The sequence below is a fragment of the Geotrypetes seraphini genome, chromosome 7, assembly GCF_902459505.1.
Source record: "Geotrypetes seraphini chromosome 7, aGeoSer1.1, whole genome shotgun sequence".
NCBI lineage: Eukaryota > Metazoa > Chordata > Amphibia > Gymnophiona > Dermophiidae > Geotrypetes > Geotrypetes seraphini.
Window position 1 is genome coordinate 23,963,032 of NC_047090.1, and position 23,509 is coordinate 23,986,540.

At 43.4% G+C, this 23,509-nt stretch overlaps 1 protein-coding gene across 7 annotated transcripts in view; it reads right to left on the reverse strand.

Moving 5' to 3' along the window:
- Positions 1 to 23,509, reverse strand: part of ALDH1L2 (aldehyde dehydrogenase 1 family member L2) — a 116,588-nt gene that overhangs the window by 48,308 nt on the left and 44,771 nt on the right. For all 7 annotated transcript variants that reach the window (XM_033950812.1, XM_033950811.1, XM_033950815.1 and 4 more), the window contains 5 exons: positions 22,058 to 22,192; positions 16,125 to 16,250; positions 13,672 to 13,763; positions 7,931 to 8,075; positions 4,754 to 4,873 (listed from right to left, as the gene is read on the reverse strand). In XM_033950812.1, the coding sequence (XP_033806703.1) occupies positions 4,754 to 4,873; positions 7,931 to 8,075; positions 13,672 to 13,763; positions 16,125 to 16,250; positions 22,058 to 22,192 (618 nt within the window). The remainder of the gene's footprint in view (positions 1 to 4,753; positions 4,874 to 7,930; positions 8,076 to 13,671; positions 13,764 to 16,124; positions 16,251 to 22,057; positions 22,193 to 23,509) is intronic.

Sequence of the window (23,509 nt, forward strand, 5' to 3'; positions counted from 1 at the left end):
GTCTTTCTGTGTCTCTCCCTGCCCCTGTGTCTTTCTTCTTTTCTTTCTGTCTCCCTTCCTCCCGCTGTCTGTCTTTCTTTCTATCTATCTGTCTCTCTCCCTGCCTCCTATGCAGCAGCATTTCTCTCCCCCACTTCCATGTGCAGCAGCCACAGCAGTATTCCCTCCCTCTCCATTTCCCTGTGCAGCAGTATTCCCTACCCCTCCATTTCCCTCCCCCCACACCACTTCCCTGTGCAGCAGCAGCGTTTCCCCTACCTCCCCCTTCCTTTCCTGCGGTCCCGACAAACCTGCCGATTCCAGCAGCATGTGCAGCACTCTACACACACTGCTTCGGGGCCTTCTACTGCCCTGATTTACTCTGCCGAAGCAGCGTGTGTAGAGTGCTGCACACGCTGCTGGAATTGGCAGATTTGTAGTTGGGACCGCGGGAAGAGAAGGAGGGGCAGTAAGGGAGCCATGTCTCTGTCTCGCAACGGGCTTGCCGGCTCCGGCCAGCCAAAGTTCATTTTTTAGTTCAAAGCCGACGCTGCGTCTCCTCTCTCGATCCCCACCAGAGTCGGAAGTCTTCTCCAACTCTGGTGAGGTTTGATAGAGGAGCCGCGGCGGGGGCTTTGAACAAAAAAATGAACTTTTTCTGGCCGGAGCCGGCAAGCCCGCTGCGAGACAGAGAGAGGCGTGGTAAGCGCGCATTCTCCCTACCTTGGAGAGGGTGAACAACCTGTCCTTATCTACCAAGTCTATTCTCTTCAGTACCTTGAATGTTTCGATCATGTTCCTTCTCAATCTCTTCTGTTCGAGGGAGAAGAGGCCCAATTTCTCTATTCTTTCGCTGTACGCAGTTCCTCCAACCCCTTAACCATCTTAGTCGCTCTTCTCTGGACCCTTTCAAGTAGTACCTTGTCCTTTTTCATGTATGGCGACCAGTGCTGGAAGCGGTACTCCAGGTGAGGGCGCACCATGGCCTTCTCCGATCTGTTTTTGATCCCCTTCTTTATCATTCCTAGCATTTGTTTGTCCTTTTCGCCACCACCGCACATTGCATGGACGGCTTCATCGATTTGTTGATCAGAACTCCCAAGTCCCTTTCCTGGGAGGTCTCTCCAAGTACCGCCCCAGACATCCTGTATTCGTGCGTTAGATTTTTGTTACCAACATTTATCACCTTACACTTATCCACGTTAAACCTCATTTGCCATGTCGATGCCCATTCCTCAAGCCTGATTATGTCACATTGCAGATCTTCGAAGTCCCCCTGCATCTTCACTACTCTGAATAACTTCGTATCGTCCGCAAATTTAATCACCTCACTAGTTGTTCCTTTGTCCAGATCATTTATAAAGATGTTGAAGAGCACTGGCCCAAGTACTGAGCCCTGCGGCACCCCACTGCTCTTCCAGTCCGAGTATTGTCCATTTACCCCCACTCTCTGTTTCCTATGCTCCAGACAGTTTCTAATCCACGTGAGTATTTCAACCTTGATTCCATGGTTCGCAATTTTCTGAAGTAGTCGTTCATGCGGAACCTTGTCGAACGCCTTCTGAAAATTCAGATATACAATGTTGTCCAGGTCGCCCTTGTCTATCTGCCTGTTCACTCCCTCGAAGAAGTGCAGCAAGTTTGTCAGACAAGATCTGCCTTTGCCGAAACCATGCTGGCTGGTCCTCATCAGACCGTGTCCGTCAAGGTGATCAATGATGCGGTCATTTATCAGCGCTTCTACCATCTTTCCCGGTACCGAGGTCAGACTTACCGGTCTGTAGTTTCCCGGGTCTCCCCTCAAACTTTTTTTGAAGATCGGTGTAACATTTTCCACCTTCCAGTCCTCCGGAATCTTTCCCATTTTGATCGACAGATTGGCTATTAGTTGAAGCAGTTCAGCTATGGCCCCTTTTAGTTCCTTGATGACCCTCGGATGGATGCCATCCGGTCCCGGGGATTTATCACTCTTGAGCCTATCAATCTGCCTGCATACCTCTTCTAAACTGACCTTTAACCCTGTCAGTTTCCCGTTTTCACTTCCAGCATATAGCCTGATGGGTTCTGGTATGCTGTGTATATCCTCTTCGGTAAATACAGACACAAAAAACATATTCAGTCTGTCTGCGATTGCTTTGTCCTCCTTTAGTGCTCCCTTTGTTCCTTGGTCATCCAGCGGTCCCACCGCTTTCTTTGCAGGTCGTTTCCCTTTAATATATTGAAAGAACGGCTTGAAGTTTTTTGCCTCCATGGCTATTTTTTTACTCGTAGTCTCTTTTGGCCCCTTTTACCGCCTTATGGCACCTGTGTTGATGTTGTTTGTGCTTATTCCAGTTTTCATCCATTTATGATCTTTTCCATTCCTTAAATGAGGTTTTTTTTTGTCTCTGACCGCTTCCTTAACCTCTACAGTGAGCCACGCCAATATGAAGAAGGGTGGGAGGATAGCAATACTGTATAAAGACCAAAAATGGATCTTCTATTTGAATATTATTACACCTAATGGGTTAAATGGGGAACTTAAGTAATCATCATTAATTTGAATTGATTGAATGTAGCTGTAGGATGAAGGGGGCTGTGATAGGAGGTTCTGTGACATATGATTAAAAGTAAAGGAAGGGTTTAAAATGCCGTGGCCATGTTTTCTGCTTAAGAGAGCAATCAGCAGAAGCATTGGTGATGATGGGCTAAAGTAAATTATATATTTATATATTTAAATGTATTATGAGAGACAAAGAATACGTATAAATGAGCACTTTTAATGTGGCGTTTTTCAATTGTAGGGGAATTCCTTGACAAAGCTACAGTGAAACAAAGACTCTATCCCCCTGTTTTACTAAGGTGCGCTAAGTGTTTTAGCACGCGTGCATAGACTAACATGCATGCATTAGCATTTAGTGCGGGTTAGCGTGCGCTAAAAAGCATAGCACACCTTAGTAAAAGGAGCCCATTGTCAGTGTAATATTCCCTGGCCATTAACCATATAGAAGACAGATGAGTATTAAAATTTAATATGTAAATTTAAATATAAATAGTTTAAGAATAATTGAAGAAGTGACCGATGACGAGTTGTGTGTGTGAGTGCATATAAAAGTTGTATTTATGCAGTGACACTGGCTGAGGTCTGAAGATTGTAAATTAAGAGTGTCATGGTGTTTGATTCTGTGAGATTAAAATCTCTGAATTATAAATTGAAGCTGGTGGTGTGTACTTATAAGATCATGGCAAACATTAAAAATCAGAGTTCCTGAAGTAGGTTGCAGCTTTAGACAGTTAAATTAGACTAGTTAACAAGATGCAACATTTCCTGGATCACGAAGAAACCTAGGGGCAGTGGCATACTTGGCTTGGTGGCAACCCAGGGTGGAGCATCCCCCAGCCTGATCACTCTCCTCCTGCAGACACTATGGGAGGGAGGTATGTGAAGTGGTCATGGGGCCATGGTCCACACGTGAATGGCTGTCGACTCTGCCGATCCCCTGTCCTGGAATAGGAAATTGATGCGAGAGTGGACAAGGCCGGCAGAGTCAGTGGCCACACACATGCAGTCCGTGGTCCCATGACTGCCTGCACCTGGGATGGACCACCCCCATCGCCCTGCCCTACGCTTGAGCCCAGGGGTAGATATATCCAAAGGTTCCTACTCAGTTAAACTGTACTGAGCTAGCCATCCCTGCTAAATGGCCATCACCTACCCAGCTAGCTTAGGGGCAAGGCCAGAGGCAGAGTCTGGGTGGAGTAGTAACTTAGCCGGTTTATGAGGATATTCAGTCCGCTAACCAATTGTCCTAATTTTAAAGCTGCACTAAAAGGTGGCCAGTACTATTCTCTGCACAAGTCTTTCCCGTGAGCTGAGGCCACTTGTAGCGCAGCGGTAAAATGTCACCATTTTCTTATTAATGGCCATGCACTAATTTCCCAGTTAGCATATGGCCATTAGTGCATGAGCCACTACTGCCACCTATTTTGTAGGTGGCAAAGGCTCCTGCGCTAACCAAGCGCTAGTCGGCTGGCACAAGTCAATATAGGTGCACTAACCGATTAGCATAGAACACGCCTATTCTCTGGCCCTTGACACACCCCCAGTACTAAAAAATAAAATCTAATTTTTAGCACATGGGAAGCATGTGCTAATCACATAACTACTGCGGGATGCGTGAGCATGCTCCACAGTAGAGCTTTTTAACATGCAATAAGCATGCGGTAATGCTTACTACAGCTTAGAAAATGGATCCCTTCTTGTGGTGAGTTGACTAGGCTCCGATCTGAATCTCAGTTAGTGCCCGGTTAACTTCTTTGTCAATGGCCATACCTAGATATCCAGTGTTGGAAGCTGAAGGTACAGTGTGTTCTCACTATTAAGAACACACGAGTTGCCATACTGGTCAGACCAAAGGTCCATCAAGCCCAGTGTCCTGTTTCCAACAGTGGCCAACCCAGGTCCCAAGCACCTGGCAGAAAACCAAAGAATAGCAACATTCCAGAGCTGAGATTGTGATGTCATAATGTAAGGCAATAAATCTTCCACCAATACCTAAGAGCCAAACTTATCAGTGATGTCATAATGACTTGATTGTCCTATACTTGGCTCACATAAGAATATAAGAACATAAGAATTGCCATACTGGGACAGACCGAAGGAAAATCTTGTAACCCTAGTCTGGCTTGCTCCTGCAGACCCTGCTCATGATCTGGACATCGGCTTTTACATACAATACTTGTATTTTACAGTCCAACTGTGAATTATTTACCGAGTACAGTTTTTAATACTCACTGAGCCATCTGTTGGGTTTATTGTATCATATTTCTTCCCATCATCAGCATCCACAAATTGTCCATTTATAAAGCATTGATAGGGCATTTTCACAGTCATGTTGTTAACATTTTGTGTGGCCTGACAAAAAAAACCCAAACAAACAAATTTTTTACACAGTATCAGATTTTTGTTTTCAGATTATTTTCTCACCTAATATCAGAAGAAAGGAACTAAAATATATGTGAGATGTAAAAAATTAACCCACCCACACCCCGCTTTTACAAAAGTGCTCAAGAGGTTTTTGGTGCCAGCCGGCGTGCTAAATGCTCTGGGCTGCTCCGACGCTCCTAGGAACTCTATGACCACTGGAGCAGCGCAGAGCTGACTGGTGCTAAAAATCTCTTGCGCGCTTTTGTAAAAGGGGGTAAAAATGAGGATGCATGGGAAGATGTTACACTAAGAAACGAACAGTTAAATCTTGCTTATTGTGAATGATTTGTCTTACCAAATCGTTACAAGGACACACGGGAATAAGATATGCAAATCGTTTCCCTCTAAAGCAGTGGTTCCCAACCATGTTCTAAAGGACCACCAGGCCAATCGGGTTTTCAGGCTAGCCCTAATGAATATGCATGAGACAGATTTGCATATAATGGAAGTGACATGCATATTCAATAGGGCTAGCCTGAAAACCCGATTGGCCTGATGGTCCTCTAGCACAGGGTTGGGAACCACTGTTCTAGAGTGTTTTTCAACCTTTTTACACCTATGGACCGGCAGAAATAAAAGAATTATTCTGTGGACCGGCATCGGTCCGTGGACCGGTGGTTGAAGAACACTGGGCTAAGTCGTGAGCCAGACCCTGCCATCTCTACCCAATCTCTACCCAGACCCCGCCCCCATAATAGTACTACTTGCACCTTGCACATCCCGTGCCTCATCTGGAAGCCTTCCCTCTGACGTTGCAACGTCAGAGAGAAGGCTTCCGGTTCAGGCGCAGGATGCCCGTAGGAGCCACTGCCCGTGGCTTTGTGCACTGAATCAGTTAGGAAGAGGGAGCTGGCTCGAAGATAACGCCGCATCGATCGTACCGTGGACCGGCGGTTGAAGAACACTGTTTTGGGCCTGATGCACGTGCAGGCCCTGTGGACTGGCAGGAAATTTCTGTGGACCGGCACTGGTCCATGGACCAGTGGTTGAAGAACACTGTTCTAGAGAATCTACTTAATATCAGCACTATTTAACTGGTCAGGAACAGCCCCTGGCAGTTAAATAGCATTTGGCCGGCTAACCCTTAATATTCAGCGAGAGATAGCTGTCTGTCTATTTCCGCTAAATATTAGCAGTTAGTGGCTTAAACCTGGCAGGCTATATCACACGATAGCCACCAATTTTAAGCACTGACCGACTAAGTTTAATGGACAAATCAGGCTGTGCAAAAAGCAGGTCTATCTTTGGCTGCTATAACGTAGCCAGCCAATGCTTAAAATTGACATAGCCAGTTAAGTCTGAGCTGGCCAAAAACAAACTGGATATTCAGTGCTGGTCACCGGATATGGCTGGCACTGAATATCGATGGTCAATACTGACCATAGGAGTTAAGTTCACCAAAAAACAGTCAATATATACCAGAGAGAGAGAGAGACAAAATCTTTTCAATAAATGGAGATATATGACAAATATTATCTCCTGGATGTCACTATTTCAGCTTCAAAGGCTGACATAGGAAACACATCTCTGGTTAAAAAAAACTCCATTTATAATTCAACAACAATATTTAATTCAATCAGTTCATTTCAAATATCATTTCAAAAATTGTTTAAAGATCAAAAAGCACTTCTCTCAAATAAGTCTCTTCTCCAGTCACCAAAAGACCATAGCAGAGAGCACAATCCTGGGGGTTGCAGCCCAAAAAGTCACGCTGAAACAATAAACACTTCTGGAGGGCGATGAGCATGTGCAGATGTGTGTGACATCATCCACACGTGCTCAGAGGCCCTCTAGATACGGCCGGAGCTCATCTCCAAAACCAGGACAAACTGTCAAGTTTTGGAAAGTCCATCCGGGAACCCAGACTCTCTTCTAAAAAGAGGACATGTCCGGATTTTCCCGGATGTATGGTAACCCTGCTTAAAAGTATTGCTGATTTTAGTCTTTGCACTTATAATATGCTGCCACATCAGGATCAGTCAGACATTGGAGGGATGGGCTGGGAGGGATCAGAGGTCTATGCAACAGGGGTGGGAAAGGAGTAGGGATGGACAGGCAGCGAAAGAAGATGTAGATTCAGGAGAACTGGGAAGAGACCGCAGTCAAGTGGTGATGCTGTGGATGGGCCATTTGGCCTTTATCTGCTATCATATTTCTATGAATAGAGCATGTCTACTGCTACCAATACAGACTGCTGGCAGATTCCTTGCAATTACATTGGTAACTGAAACATTCTTCCAACCACTAACCTATTGATTAAATCCTACTCCAAGGGTCGGCAACCTGTGGTTCGCGAGTCACATGCAGCACTTCTTGCACATGGCTGCGGTTCTCCAGGCCCCGACTCTTTAATTTCCCTCCCAACCCCATGATCCCCCCCCCCCTCGGGTTTACCTAGATATCTGGTGGTCCAGCAGGGGTCTTTGTGGCAGGAGCGCTCCTGCCTCCTACAATAGCTTCTGCGACCTCTCGCAGTTGCTTACCGCATTTCCTGTAGTACCGCGAGCTGCCGTGAGAAGTTGCGGCAGCCATTTTCAGGAGAAAGTGACGTCCAAGAGAGCGCCTAAGCCGACGCGGGCAGCAAATTCGTCGCTGCTTGCAGTGAAGTTTAAAAAGGTACAGGGAAGGGGCACAGGGGCGGGGAAGAAAGCGAGAGAGGGACGCCAGTCACCCTCGTTATGCCACTGGAAGTATGTAAAGAAGAAAATGCAAATCTTGTGCTTAATGTACAACAGCCTTGCCAGTGTGTTATTTATACAGTCGCTAAACTTCATCCCACAACGGTGGGATTTTGAAATCCTCAGGGATTCTAGACCCACAAACTGGCAAACTAATTATTATCACGGGGGATTCCCGTGCAGTTTCTCTTCGGAAATTCGGGGTTGGCGTGCTGTGTTAGTGCACCGTCCCCTTACTTTATAACAAGTGGAAAGTGTGCACAGAGTCTCAAAAAGCGTGATCTCAGCTCAAACACCACACACTCACGTAGTCTATAACCAACTCTTCCCTGTCCTCGCCCCTTGATTTTCTCACAACCATCTGTATGAATTCATGAAGTGTTGTAGCCATGTAAACGTCTTCGTTCTGCAGCTGCAGCCCACCGCATTTCTGTTTGATCTCTTCTACTAACCTTAAGAGAATACAAAAACATAATTAATGTAAAGATTCTGTTAAACATATTGGAAACTGGAACAAAGAACAGGAGAACCAAATCCACAAGCTCAAAGACGTAAAGCAAGAAGTGGAGATGTCCAATGAAGACTGGTGAACTTAATCTTTCTTAAAAAGTCCTTTATTCGTCCAAAAACTCAATGATTCGACTTGTACATGTTTCGGCCAAATCGGCCTGCTTCAGGAGTCTTAAAAGTCTTCAGAATGAAGTAATCTTAAATGAAAGGACTTCCTAGTCGTTCATATTGTACTTATCTTTTGTAAAGCTCCTTTTAATGAACTACCTCTTTGTTGTAACATAACATAACATTGTACTTCTTGACCGCATAACCATAAGTTCAATGCGGTTTACAAAAGATTATAAACAATGAACAATTTAGTAATGGCAGGAAGAATTATTTGACCAAGTATTTTGATAAAAGATAAGTTTTCAATTGAGTTTTAAAATCTTTATAAGAACAAGCTCCAAGTAATAATGATCGAAATTCTCTACCATGGGAAGCTGCTTGAATGAAACATCTCGGTCCAAAATGCACTGAAAGTTTCGGATCGAGATGTTTCGTTTGTATCATATGTCGACTGTACAGCCTTTCTTATTCATTACAACAAAGAGGTAGTTCATTAAAAGGAGCTTTACAATAGATAAGTACAACATTAAAGGACTTTTTAAGAAACATTTTGGAAAACAATCTGGGAAAGCAGTAAAAGAATTCAGTGGAGCGAAAGAGTAGCCCAGTGATTACAGTACCAGACTGACAATAGTGCTACCCGATTCAGGGACAAATTTTTTCAAATTGATTCGATTTGGCCCATTGAATTGATTTTTCGATTCGATTCACTTTTCCTGCCCAACCAGGCTTTAAAAAAAAACAAAAACCAAACGTCCTGGCGGGTTTATTTTGTACCCTCTTCACCCACCCCATTCCCTTTTGCCCTCTCCAACCCCACACTGGTGCTGTGGTGTAAACAAAATAAACAAAAAAAGACTTTTCCTCTCTCTATTAGGTCCTAGCTCACGCTCGCTGTCTAACACTGGCTCTGGCAGTGTACCTAAAATGTATCTCACCTTGGGTTTTACTAAAAAACGCTAGAGGTTTTGAGCGCAGGCCGGCAAGGTAAATGCTCCGACACTCATAGGTAAAAGGAGTCTTAAGTTAGCACTAGCCAAAATAAAATCCCGGATATTCAATGCTGGCCACTGGAAATGCCCTGGCACTGAGTATCCGGGATCAGTGCCAGCCTCAGGAGGCAGGCTGCCTTCCAGAGTCTGAATATTGTCCCCATAAAAGCTACTTTTGGCACACATATAAAATGCAAAGGGGTCCTTACCATAGATACCTTGGTATAGAATTAAAGGGTAAGAGGAATGCATAGATATATCATCTTTCTGTGGTACAGTCAAAGCAGTTTACATATTATAGAAGTAGATGAGTTTGAGGTAAAAAAAAATAAAATAAAATTTGGATGGATTTTTTGAGAATGGACTTTGGACACTGCCGACTTTGGCCGACTAGCGCCCTAGGCCCAAAACGGACTTAGATGTTTTCTTTTGATTATGCCCCTCTATGTATATTAATATTAGACCCCCTTAGTATGTGTCAAGTTAGGATAAAAACTTGTATCGTAAACCTGTACTGAAATTATATATGTTTAAACTGTAACCCGTTCTGAGCTCTTTGGGGACAAAGGAGTAGAAAACGAATTGAATAAATAAATAAATAAATAAATACACAGGTACTTTCGCTGTCCCTAGTGGGCTCACAGTCTAAATCATATGGTCACAATCTAATTGTCCTTTAAGGGCTCCTTTTACGAAGCCGCGTTAGGGGCTTTATCGCATGCACATTTTTAGCGTGCGGCCGGCAAATTAGCACACGCTATTACGCGCGTTAAACCGCTAACGCGGCTTCGTAAAAGGAGCCCTAAGTGTCTGCAGGTACTTTTTCTTTAGGCAATTTTCAAAACATAAGTATGGGGGGCACTTTCACTTTTAAAAATGGTGCAAAGACATTTGAAAGGGTGTGGAGCCCGGCGGGCCTTGACTTTATGTCACAGTTCAGAGCCGGAGACCGAGGACCCCATGCTCTGACTCTTATTGGAGTGGCTGTCGCTCTCTCCTTTTCGCTCTCCTGGGTGGCTGCACTAGTATGTTTGGTTGTACGGGGGGTATGTCTATGGGGTGTTTGAGGCATGATTGTTGTGACTTGAGGCCGAGTGTTTGGAGTTTGGGTGTGTTTGCTTGGGGGGTATTCTGCTACTTAAAAATGTCAATTGTGTAGGGCGTCCAGCCGAAGGATTTCTGTATTATGCCTCATCTGGTGTCATGTTTTTTCACTTGTTGCTCTCTCTGGTTGTTATGCTTATCTCTGCTTTCTCCACTTCTGGTTGTATGTCCCTTTGCAATTGCTAATAAAGATATTAAAAAAGGAAAGGGTGTGGAGCCCATTGACAACATTTACTGAGTCATAATAGTTGTCATGTACCTTTTCTTTTTATTTGTCCTCCTTACACATCCAGGATGGGAGGGAGGGAGATGGGAAAACATTATAATTATTATACATTATATCTATTTTATTGAAATTATACATGTGGGGTTTTATTTTCATTAGTTAAGGGGAGGGGGTGGGTGAAAATGTTTGATGTTGAAATATTTGTACAGTTAAAGTGCTTTTGTTTGATTCGTTTATGTTTAAATTCACTGTATTGCACTGTTAATAATTGAAAACTAATAAAGATTTACAATAAAATAAAATAAAAATGGTGCAAAGACCGGGGGCAAAAGCGCCTAGACATGCTACAGCAAAGCGGGGCAGTTTGCACATTCAGTCAAGTAATTTGCGAAGGCAAAGGAAATCATTCAGACTCTGTCCGAAGAATCACGAGACTAAAATCTTTCATGACACAGGGATAAATATTTCAGCCAGCAGCATTGAGCATTTTGCCAACTGCTGCCAGCGTTATTCCTGGACTTTCAATGCTGGGCCATGTACGGCTTCAGCACTGGATATCCGATTTTTGCAGAGCCGGCCAACGCATGGCCAGTTAAGTCGATATGGCTATGGGTTACTCTATAAAGATAGAACTTAATGGCCAAGTGTTAACTCTGCCTCCGGAAAGCCCCCAAAATAGCCAGTTTCTACTTAGGCGCCAATTGCTGATTTTTAGCAGTGATAACTAGTTAAATGCCACTGAAAATCAGTGGATAGCCCCGAACAAACGATTTAATAATAATAATAATAATAACTTTATTCTTGTATACCGCATTACCATGGAAGTTTTATGCGGTTAACAGATGAAGAGACTGTACATTTACAGCGAAGTTACATTTTCGGCGATGCTACGTTTACATTTTTTGACGATACATTTACGGTGAAGTTATTTTACAGGTAGGTTACATTTGCAGAGTTGTTACATTTGCTGTAAGGTACATACAGCGGTGTTACTTATAGCAGTGTTACGTACGGCGGTGATGAGTCTGGAGGTAAGTCGAGGTTAGAGGAGGAGGCAGGGAAGAGGGGGGGAGAAGTTAGAGGAATTTGTCAAAAAGGTAGGTTTTGATTGACTTCCTGAACATTTGATAGGGGGGGGGGAATTGGAGATGAGGGTTGTGAGGCATTTGTTCCATTTGCCCGCTTGGCATGCTAGGGATCTGTCGAGGAATTTCTAGCCAGTTAAATCGCTTTGAATACTGACCCAAGTAGTGATTTCATAAGCTTCGCACACACATTTTGGGCTAAAACTGAAGAATGAAGGCTTGTAAAGCTATGCTTTGGTGGGACTTGGTGGAGGTGTGGGCGAAGGGAAGAGGCGCGCATGTGGCGGGGGGGGGCATGGAAGGAGTGGGGGTGAAGAGGGTGGGGGAGGGGCATCACCACCCCAAGCTCCTCTCACCCTTGTTATGCAACTGACTGTAAGTTACATGCACCTTTGCCATATTTAGCTGCCACAGTTACGTTATGTCTAAGGCTAGTGTAATGCTAGTGTTCTATAATGCACGTCTTCTCAACCCAGTCCTCGGGGCACCCCAAGTTCCATCAGGTTTTCTGGATATCCACTATGAATATGCATAAGATAGATTAGCATACCAAGGAGGAAGTGCATGCCAAGCTATCTCATGCATATTCATGGTGGATATCCTGAAAACCTGATGGGACTTAGTGTGCCCTGAGGACTGGGGTTGAGAAGCCCTGATGAGTATGTGCCTATAGCAGTGTTTCTCAACTCGGTCCTGGAGTACCCCCACTGCCAGTCAGGTTTTCAGGATATCCACAATGAATATGCATGAAAGAAATTTACATATAATGGAGGCAGTGTATGCAAATTTCTTTCATGCATATTGATTGTGGATATCCTGAAAACCTGATTGGCAAGGGGGTACTCCAGGTCCGAGTTGAGAAACACTGCTCTATAGACTAGGCTCCCAGTTTGGCTGACTAAAGAATTACCCCCACGCCACCACACCCCAAATGGAGAATAAAAGCCTTAGCAAATCCTTTGCTTTAGACCAGTGTCTCTCAAACTCTGGTGTGCCCTGAAGAGATTCTGGGTGTGCCACGAGAGATTCCAGAATTTTACTTTAATTTTAAAAATTCTCTTCATAAGTATACACTAGAATAGATGACATGTCTGTCTGTCAATGTTACGAGCGTCTGTGTGTGTAAGGATACAACTGCCCTAACAAGCATCATTCTTTGATGTGACTGGTTCTTGAAAACTAACGGGAAGTAATTTTATTTTTATTTTTTTTATGCAGTAGTTATCCTAACTTGAGCAACAAAGCAATCGAGGCTTTGTTACCATTTGGATCTTCTTATCTTTGCGAACTTGGGGGTCCTTTAATCAAGCCGTGCTAGCGGGGCTAGTGCGGACATTTCATCACACGCTAACCCCTGCGGCCGGCTAAAAAATTAACACCTGCTCAATGCAGGCGTTAGCGGCTAGTGCGGCAGCCATCTTGATAAAAGGACCCCTTGGATATTCAGCTCTGACAGAAATTAAATTGAAAAAAAGAGAACAACCGTAGATGGTGGATGATGAAATGCGTGTTTGCTTGTCGACTATCAAGCCACGTTTTGAATTCATTTGCATTCAAAAACAAGCACATCCAATATATTGATTAACAATTCTATTCTATCTTCTTTAGTTTCAAGTTTATTAGGATTTTATATACCGCCTATCAAGGTTATCTAAGCGGTTTTTACAATCAGGTACTCAAGCATTTTCCCTATCTGTCCCAGTTGGCTCACAATCTATCTAACGCCGTTGTTACAATTACCCATACATAGCTTAAAGAACTTTAAATAAATAACTCTGAAGTTTAATTTTTTTGTTGATTTTGCAATTTTATAATTTCAATTATAGTGTACCGTGAAAAATATTTGCTCTGTTTAGTATGGCCGAACTGAAAAAGTTTGAGAGACGCTGCTTTAGACACTTCCATTTTTTGTGTTTGTATAACACATGATGTACTTGTTGGATTGACTCCTGCTTTTGTTATCATGACTGTAGGTGAGGTGAGGTTTGCGCCAGATCTATGCAATAGCAATTCTTTTTACCTGACCACATCCATGGAAGCAGCTCCAGATTTAAAGAAGTCAGTGGGACCATCAACGTCCGAAATATTGCTTAAAATTCCTTTCCAGATGGCCTGCAGAAGATAGTAATATTAAGATCTGGCAGAAAAATAACCTATTCGCTGAAAATGACTATGCTGGTAAATGGTAATTATCGTAAGTGACTGAGAACCTGCTTCAGTGGTTTGGGGCATCACTATTTTTCAGACCTGTAGTTCTCAACCTGTTCTTGAAGGACTTTTCAACCTAGTTGGGTTTTCAGGGTAGACTCACCAACTCACCTCACATTAGTCAAACAGGTAGATTCACTTTTGGCTTTGGCCCATTGCACAAATGGAACTGTAGTTTGGATTATATAATGGAAATCAATGGGACAACGTGTAATTAAACTCAGGAATTCATTGCTGGAGAATGTGGTGAAATCAGTTAGCTTAGCAGGGTTTAAAAAAGATTTGGATAACTCAAAGAGAAGTCCGATGGCCATTACTGAGATGGCTTGGAGAAATCCACTGCTTATTCCTAGGATAAGCAGCATAAAATATGTTTTATTGTTTGGGATCTAGCTAGCTACTTGGGACCTGGGTTGGCCACTGTTGAAAAAAGGATACTGGGCTTGATGGACCTTCGGTCTGTCCCAGTATGGCAATTCTTTTGTTCTAATAAGAACTATAATTTCATATATGCAATTAGGACAAAAAAAGGAGTGAATCAGCCTGTTTGGCCAACCTGGGGGGACTTGGCAACTCAAATTCACTGCCTGCTTTCCTAAACCAAAGGATCTCAATGTAGATGTCAAGGCCAAACTTGTTAGTCGAGATATTTACAATGAATGTACATGTGAAATATGTACTAGTAGCATAGCCATATGTAAATTTCTGGGCCTCCCTCCCCCAACAAAGCACGTCAAGGGGTGCCACCATTGGCAGTTGGGAGTGTGCCGCCAACTTCTCCAGTGTTCAGACTGTTAATACATAATCGTTGTGGATACCCTGAAAACCCAACTAGGTTGAAAAGTCCTTCAAGAACAGGTTGAGTTAAAATTGGGGGCAACGTTTGTACTTAGATTTCCATGTAAATGTATAATTAATTTCCAGGGAACTAGATATGTGTTTTTTGAATCTTCACAATTGTCAAGATTTATTTCAGCCAAAGAGGTTTCTACTGCTGTTAACTCTAACAACTTGCAACAAGAAGCTTCTTAATTAGTAGGGACCTAGGTGTGATTCAGGTCTACTCTTTGTTTACCCAAGAATGCTTAGAGAATTATAATTATACCGATTTTTTCCTAAGCTCACTCCTCAATATAGTGGACTAAATAACAGTACAATCAAAAATTTTATTTAATGATTTAATTATATTTTACTTTTATCTAATTTGAAATGTAACTGTTAAAATGTTGATTTTTGTTGATTATGAAAATGAAAATTAATAAACATTAAAATGATAAAAAAAAAAAAAAGAACAGGTTGAGAACTACAGGTCTGAAAAATAGTGATGTCCCAAACCACTGAAGCAGGTTCTCAGTCACTTACGATAATTATAGCAACCCAGGAATGTATGCAGACGATCAGGTTGGTTTATTTCACTGAAGCAACTTCTACATCTATTTCCTCCTATACAATGTTGCTGCAGGAGATGGAAACCACATTGGCCCATACCACTGCAGACCCACCGTAGCATTTATTGTTTTTAATAATTAAATTTAAAAAATAATACAAGCACATAGTTACAAACGTGGTCTGATTGAATTGCAGTGGTGTACATTTTTCTGCAAAGCCGCTCTGAAGCGTCCACCCCTACCTCATTTGTCAGTGCACTTCCCATTGAGCAGCACTTCCAAACAGTGGCGTAGCCACAGGTGGGCCCAGGCCCACCCAGTAGCAGTACTTCTCTGATGAAGCAGGTAGGGATCCCCAAGCTCAGCCAGCTATAAACTCCTGAAACCTCTCCTCCTGTGTACCTTTAAAGAGCAGATCTCCAGCAGCGAGCAGTATGACTGATACACACAGCTTGTGCTGGCACCACAGCTTCCTTTCTGTCGCAACTTCATATTTGTCAGAAGGAAGGCTGCAATCTGTTCTTTGAAAGGTATGTAGCGACAGTGGCAGCGGAGGATGGGCAGGGGGGCTTGAGAGACTGGATCCCCCTGTGGAGCATGTGTCTTCTGCCTAGGGTTACCAGACATCCGGATTTCCCTGGATGGCTTTTCAAAACCCGGCACTTTGTCCGTGATGTCATCATGTCACATCCGCACATGCACAGATGCCTTCCTGCCTGACAAACAGGCAGCTGGGAGGGACTAGGGGGCTGAACTGATGGTAGAGCTAGGGAATAATGGGGCTGTGGAACTGGGCGGGCCTGGGGGTGGGTCATAAAATCTGGTAACCCTACTTCTGCCCACCCCAAACTGGGTATTTACCATTTGTACTGCTCACCCTGATTTCATTTGCCATCCTTGTCTCTTCCTCTGTCAGCTCCACCGTGGATGCTTCACCAGATGAGAAGTATTTAGAGGCAGGAATCATCTTCCCATCTTCAAACTGAAGATTTCTCACCATTAGCTGAAAAATTAAAAAAAAAAAATCTACTCACTTACCTGGAAATAAAATAACCTGGTATAAAACTGGATTTCAATTTTTTTTTTTTTTTAAATTTATTCTTTATTGAATTTCAAATTTTTATGATATCACAAATCATAATGAAAACAACAGTATCACTGGAAATAAGTTCTTGATAAAGTACAAAGGAAAATATAATATGTTTCTACCGTCCGTTAGAGAAACTTGGAGAAAGAGTTTACAAATAGTCAGATATTGTTACTTCATCATAATAATAAGAATCAAAGAAAAAAAAAAAGGAGACAGCCTGAAGTGAACCCTAAAATTCCTAGTTATGAGCGTTATAATTGTCTATTGATAGGGGTGCTTGCTGTCACCACTGCATTATCTACAATAAATCTAGATAACTGTGTGGAATCAATGAAAATGTATCGAATTCTTTAAAATTAACCAAACATTTGCATGGAAATCTTAAATACAAAAGTTGCTCCCAATTTTAAGACCTGGGGTCTCAAAAGCAAAAATTGTTTCCTCTTTTTTTGTGTTATTCTGGAGATGTCTGGATATATTCTAATTTTTTGATTCAGAAATGTAACATCTTTATACTTAAAAAAACATTTTTAATAACCACTCTATCTGAATCAAGTGCTAATTGAACAAAGAGTGTTGCCCACACTAATTTGTTCTGACTCTGATGTTTCAAGTATATTTGCCAAGTCCCATAAATCTAATTGTGGTTCTCGCTGGTCTTCCGGAGTCTTCTTCTTTCCCGAGGAAATATAATAAAATTTTTGAAATGGGTGGAAAAGAATTTGGTGGGACTTTCAGAACCTCCAGAAGATATCGTTTGAACATGTCTAACGCTGAAACTGTAGATAGTTTAGGAAAATTAATCAATCTTAAATTCTGTTTTCTTGTTATATTTTCCAACACTTCCATCTTAAAGTTGATATTCCCATTTTCCTTTATTAGGAGCTAATATTGTGCTCCCAAAACCTTAAACTTTTTTTTCCTGGTCCAATGTCTCAGAAAGTACCCCAGAACAATTAGTTCTTAGCATTTGCATTTGAGTTTCCAGGGATAGTTGTAGGTTAGAAAAGCTTCCCAAATTGAATTTAAATCAATAATCGGTGGCAGAGAATGACACGGGGGAAAAAAATCTGTTCCCATCACTGCCCTGTCACCGGACCACCGTCCCCTTCACCACCCCGTACCCGCAGCATCCACCCTTCCTTCTCACCACCTCACCGCTTTTCAGCGGCCTGAGAATCTCCCTCCCTCTCCCCCTTACCTTTGCAGCGCGTTAGTAAAGAAACTTACTGAAGCCGGAGGAGACTGCCTGCCTGTGCCTGCAGTCGCATGTGTGTGGGCGGAAGCTTCTTCTCTGATGCAACCGGAAGTTGCATCAGAGGAGAAGCTTCCGCCCACACACACACACGACTGCAGGCAGGCAGGCTTCGCTGGCTTCAGTAAGTTTCTTTACTAAAGCGCCGCGAAGGTAAGGGGGAGGGAGGGAGATAGATTTGGCCATAGGTAGGGAGGAAGTGACTGCGTGCCTTCCCTCCCTTAACTACAGGGACAAAGCCATTCACCGCTCCACAGGGCGGTAGATGGCCTTGTCCCCGTGCCCACAGTGAGAACTTTTCCCCCCACCATATCGGCAGGTTACCTGCGGCTACTCACAGCTAGCCGCGGGTAACTGCCACCGTGTCATTCTCTAACCAGTGGTTTAAGCAATGGAGTTAAAAAACATTTAAATTCCATATCTTTGAGTTCCACAGTACCCGAAGGAAATTTTTTCAGCGGTGATTTGTGCACCTCTTCTACCATTTTCAAGGTTCCCTGCGGCAGCAATGATGACACTGAAGCAGCTGAAACTTTTCTCACTGCAAGTTCTGCCTCCTGTTCGTCTTCACAGCTCTCAGAAACAGCTGCTAAGCTCCCCTCACTCTCCTTGTCTTGCAACACAGGACGGGTGAGTGGCTGGGCAGGCATTCTTTGCTCTTCCAGCAATAAGCTGGTCTCCTCGAAAGAAGTGTGAAGACCCTCCGACATGTCTCCACTTTGCGCCAAGGTCGTTTCCGCCAGCTCTCCTTTGGGCCCCCATGTGACGAACGCGTCCATCGAGCCAGGTAAATTTGTTTGCGGCCCGGGTTCTGAAGGGAATACCTGGGTCATGGATTTCCTTTTAACCATAGGAATTGTAAGAAGGCACGATAACGTTCAGCTGAACGCCTTCAGGCCGCCATCTTTCTTAGTCTCCTCCCTCTCTCTGGATTTCAATTCTCATAAATGATTGATCTCATCAATCTAAGATTAAGATGCCCAAATAGATGTTAAACTCTTTTGATATAGAGGAAAATTTGTCCATATAGGGCAGGGGTCTCAAAATCCCTCCTTGAGAGCCGCAATCCAGTCGGGTTTTCAGGATTTCTCCAATGAATATGCATTGAAAGTAGTGCATGCACATAGATATCAGGCTTATTCATTGGGGAAATCCTGAAGACCCGACTGGATTGCGGCCCTCAAGGAGGGACTTTGAGATCCCTGATATAGGGGTAATACTGCAGGTGATTGAGGCCAACAGCGTGGCAGATTTCAAAAATAAATGGGATATTCATGTGGGATCTCTAATTATGTAAAGGCAGGGGGAGGTGAGCAAAATCAAGGAGAAGGGTCACTAGAGTGGGCAGACTTGATGGGCTTTGGCCCTTTTCTGCCGTCATTTTTCTATGTTTCTATGTATGTTTCTATTACTGCTCGAGGACTCAGCGGCCATTTGTGAGGCTCAATGGTCATGAGGCAGGAGTGAATGGGTATTTCTCCCACCCTACTAGACACCCTACTAGGGACCCTCAGTAAGTCCAGAGATTGGGTTGGGGGATCTTGCAGTTTGAGGGTCTTGAACCCAGGGAGTTGAGGGGGAATCTAGGGAAGGCTGCCACATGTAGGGCCTGGGGGGGTGGGGGGGTAGGGTTACCAGACGTCCGGATTTCTGCGGACATGGCCTCCTAAGGTGATTAAATTTGCGGACGATACAAAGCGGATGATACAAAGCACCTCCTGAGGACATGTCTGGGGGTCTAGATAACTTTACAAAACCCGGCATTTTGTCTGGGTTTTGAAAAAAACTTTCCTTCGGACAGGAGGACATCTGCGCATGCGTGAATGTCCTGCCCGACAAGAGCAGGCAGTGGAGGGTGGGATTGGAGGTGAGGCTGGGGCAGATATGGGGGCGGGATTGGGTGTGTGACAGGGCGGAACCAGGGCATGATGTGGAGGGGATGGGTGGGACTGGGCGGGCCCTGGAGAAGGGTCTAGGGGGGGGGTCTGGTAACCCTAGGGAGGGGGGTCTTTGCTGCCAAGGATTGTGATGCCTGGGGGAGGGGGATTTGCTTCTGATGTGGCAGTCAAGTGCTATCAGGAGGCTTGCTATTGATACTGGGGAATGTTGAGGGAACTGGCATTGGCTGCAGGCAAGCCTGGTTAATTTCGTTTTCCTGTCTCCACTGCTCCGAGGACCTTCCCTTCTGCTCTCACTTTCTAAAAATCTGCCTTCACATCAGCTGATTTACCTTTATCCACATTTATTCATGCATTTTGAAAAAATGCAGCAGATTGTACACTATTTTGATCTGCATAGCCAAAAAATGGCAATTTCTAAAGTGTAAAAAAACAAACACTAGCAAGGAAAACTATTAAACCTAAAATGTACTTTCTATTTAATAGAGGGGGTCCTCTTAAATGTTACAGCTCAGGGGACAAAAAGGGTCTTGTTGTCAAAAAGATGTGGGTATTCCCAAAATAGATTTTCTAGATGTCTTTCTGGATGTTTTGTCTCCAGTGCATCCAAATCTTAAGGGGGCATGTTAGAGGTGTGTTTTGGGCGGGCTTAGGACTTGAATGCTTCTCAGGCATAATCAAACCTTTAACATTTGGGGCTAGACCTATTTTAAAAGCGTCTAAATGCTAAAAAGGTGCTCAAACTAACCAGATGACCACTGGAGTGATTAAGGCAGGACCCCCTACCCCCTTACTTCCCCGGTGGTCACTGATCCCCTCCCACTACCCCAAGATGTTAAAAAAAAAACCCCAGTACATTCTAGCCTGTATTACGAAGGCGTGCTGAAAAGTTCTCAGCCCAAGCAGCTTCCGATGTTAAGAACATAAGAAGTTGCCCCCGCTGAGTCAGACCAGCGGTCCATCTTACTCAGCGGTCCGCTCCCGCGGCGGCTCATCAGGCCTAGTGCCTGAATAGTGGTCCCTGATTAATTTTGTAACCTACCTCTAATCCCATCCCTATAATCTACCTTTACTCTTATCTGTACCCCTCAATCCCTTTGTCTTCCAAGTACCTATCCAAAGCTTCTTTGAACTCCTCCTGTTTATCACATCCTCTGGTAGCACGTTCCATGTATCCACCACCCTCTGTGTGAAAAAGAACTTCCTGGCGTTTGTTCTAAACCTCTCCCCGGGCTCTTCTAAGAAGAACTATAGTGAATTTCACATTAAAAGTTCCAGGTATAGATGTCACTTGTTTCTATTGTATGGTGAGCCCTTCAAAACCTACTGTACCTACATTAAGATGACATGGAATGCGCTCCTGGAGGTTGTGATAGGGCAGAGCATGCTACAGGGATTCAAAGAAGGATTGGATAAATTCCTGAACGATAGGGGGATTGAGGGGTACAGATAAAAGTAGAGATAGGTTAGGAAGAGGGGTACAGATAAAAGTAAAGGGATACAGATAAAAGTAGAGATAGGTTAGGAAGAGTATAGATAGAAGAAAAAGGGGGATCATAGGGCTATGTCAAGGAACACCAGACAGGTCATAGACCTGCTGGGCCACCGCGGGTGCGGACTGCTGGGTGCGATGGACCTCTGGTCTGACTCAGTGGAGGCAACTTCTTATGTCTTATGTTCTTATGAGGCATAGAAGGATATAGGTGACTAAAAATTATGCCTCCGCATGTGCGGATCACCGGATTAGATGGACCGAAGGTCTGATCTGGAGATGGCGCTTCTTATGTTCTTATCTGCAGGCATAAGGGCTATTGTTGTGACGTACAGGTGGGCACAGTTAGTTTTGGAGGGTTCACCATACAATAGAAGCAAGGTAAAGTAACATCTGTACCTGGGCCTTTTAATATGACATTCTCTGAAGTAATCCTTCTGCTGTGCTGAGGAATGCTCAGCTGTCAGTAAACCGTTTGCTAAGAATGCTAGTTGCTTAAATGTCCAAAAAACTTGCTTTTGTGCGTTTTTAATTTGGACGTCTTTATATTCGAGTCTTTATATTCTATATATATTATATTTGGACGTCTTTATATTCAACCTTTCCCCCTCTTTTTTTTGGTGGGGGAAGGCTACCTTGGTTTATATTTGGATCAGTTTATATTCAAGTATATACGGTATCTCATAGTTAGTACATATACTCTGCTGAGAGTTATGGGGCTTAAATTATTTAACGCACAGGTTCTCAATCCTGTCCTGGAGGACCACCAGGCCAGTCGGGTTTTCAGAATATCTCTAATGAATATGCATGGAGCAGATTTGCATCCCTGGAGCCTCCATTATATGCAGATCTCATGCATATTCATTAGGGCTATCCTGAAAACCCGACTGGCCTGGTTGTCCTTCAGGACAGGGTTGGGAACCACTGATTTAACGCATTAATTCACATTAACACACTATTGCACATTAATAAACGACACCCAATGTTTCTAACTGTGCTTCCTGTTCAATTTTTCTGAATTTATATGGAATTTGAATCTCTACAAATATCATATCATTTATTTAGGAGTGCTTACCATTTTCCCATCCTTGCCAAAAAGAATGAGGCCATTTTTTGTTACAATGCCAGGCTTCGAAGCACCTTGGATTGCCAGCGGCTCACCTGAAGGCACTGAACCTTCAAATAAAGAGGAGCCATAGAAAGTCACCACCTTTACAAAAGACAATGAAGAGGGTGTAAAGTACAAAAGTGAAGCAAGCAGTAAGTCATGCATGATTACATGATAATCTCCCTTAGCTTTCATGCACATAATTGGGGCAAACTGTTTTACACATTTTTAAATCCACCTTATTTTTATCTCTTCTGCAAACATGTTTGTTTTCAGGCATTGTTTCATCATGTGGGGTAGTTGAGACATTGGAAAACTGGTTTTTTTAAAGTGATCTACTTTCCTTTTCTGCATGTAAACACAGAAGAATGACCATGCCAGCCCATATTATCGTTCGTTTATTGAATAGTGTTAGAAGCAAGTGTACTATTCAAATTTTCTTGTATTTGCTTTAAGTTGATATCAGGATTGTCTCCAGTTTATCTTTCCCCTCACTTTGATTTATATAGACCATAAGGAATACAAGAAGTTTTCACTTATTTGCCTTTCCTAAGCCAAATGGTGTCCGTTATAAGACCTTGTTTGACAGGACCTTAGTGTTTCAAGCAGACAAACTGTAATCTTGGCTTGGTGAATGTATTCATCAAGCCACGTCCTCTTGTTCTTTTCAAAAATTAGTCAAGTCTTCTCTGTTTGACAAATTTATCATTTAATTGGGTACTTTTAAGATTGTAACTATATTTTTAACTTTTATTGTACGATTTTATTCTTATGGTATGAATGTAATTCGCTGACTGTCCAGTTTCTTTTGGTGTAAACTGCCTAGAACTTTTGGTAATGGCGGTATAAAAGAATAAAATTATTATTATTATTATTATTATTATTAAAAGCCAGCTTTTTTCTCGATACATGGGGCACAAGCGCCTCTCCTCCTCCCCCATACCTCTTTAAATGTTCGCTGGTGGAAGCGCATCTTCCACTTGCTGTTCACGCCAGCACTGGCTCCCTTCTGACATCACTTCCTAGTTGCCAGACTAGGATGTGACATCAAAAGGGAGCCGATGCTGGTGACAGCAGTGGGTGGAAAATGCCGCTATTCTCACATTACCCCTCTCCTCAAGTCGATTCATTGGTTCCCCATCCATTTCCGAATATAGTTTAAACTCCTCTTGCTGACTTACAAGTGCATTCACTCTGAAGCCCCCAATATCCTTCTTCACTTATCCCCCCTATGCTCCTCCCCATCTCTGTTCGTCGGGCAAGCCCCTCTTATCTGTACCCTTCTCTTCCACTGCCAACTCCAGACTCCGTCCCTTCTTTTTTGCGGCACCGTATGCCTGGAACAGGCTGCCTGAATCAATACGTCATGCTCCCTCCCTAGCAGCGTTCAAATCCAAGGTAAAAGCCCACTTTTTTGAA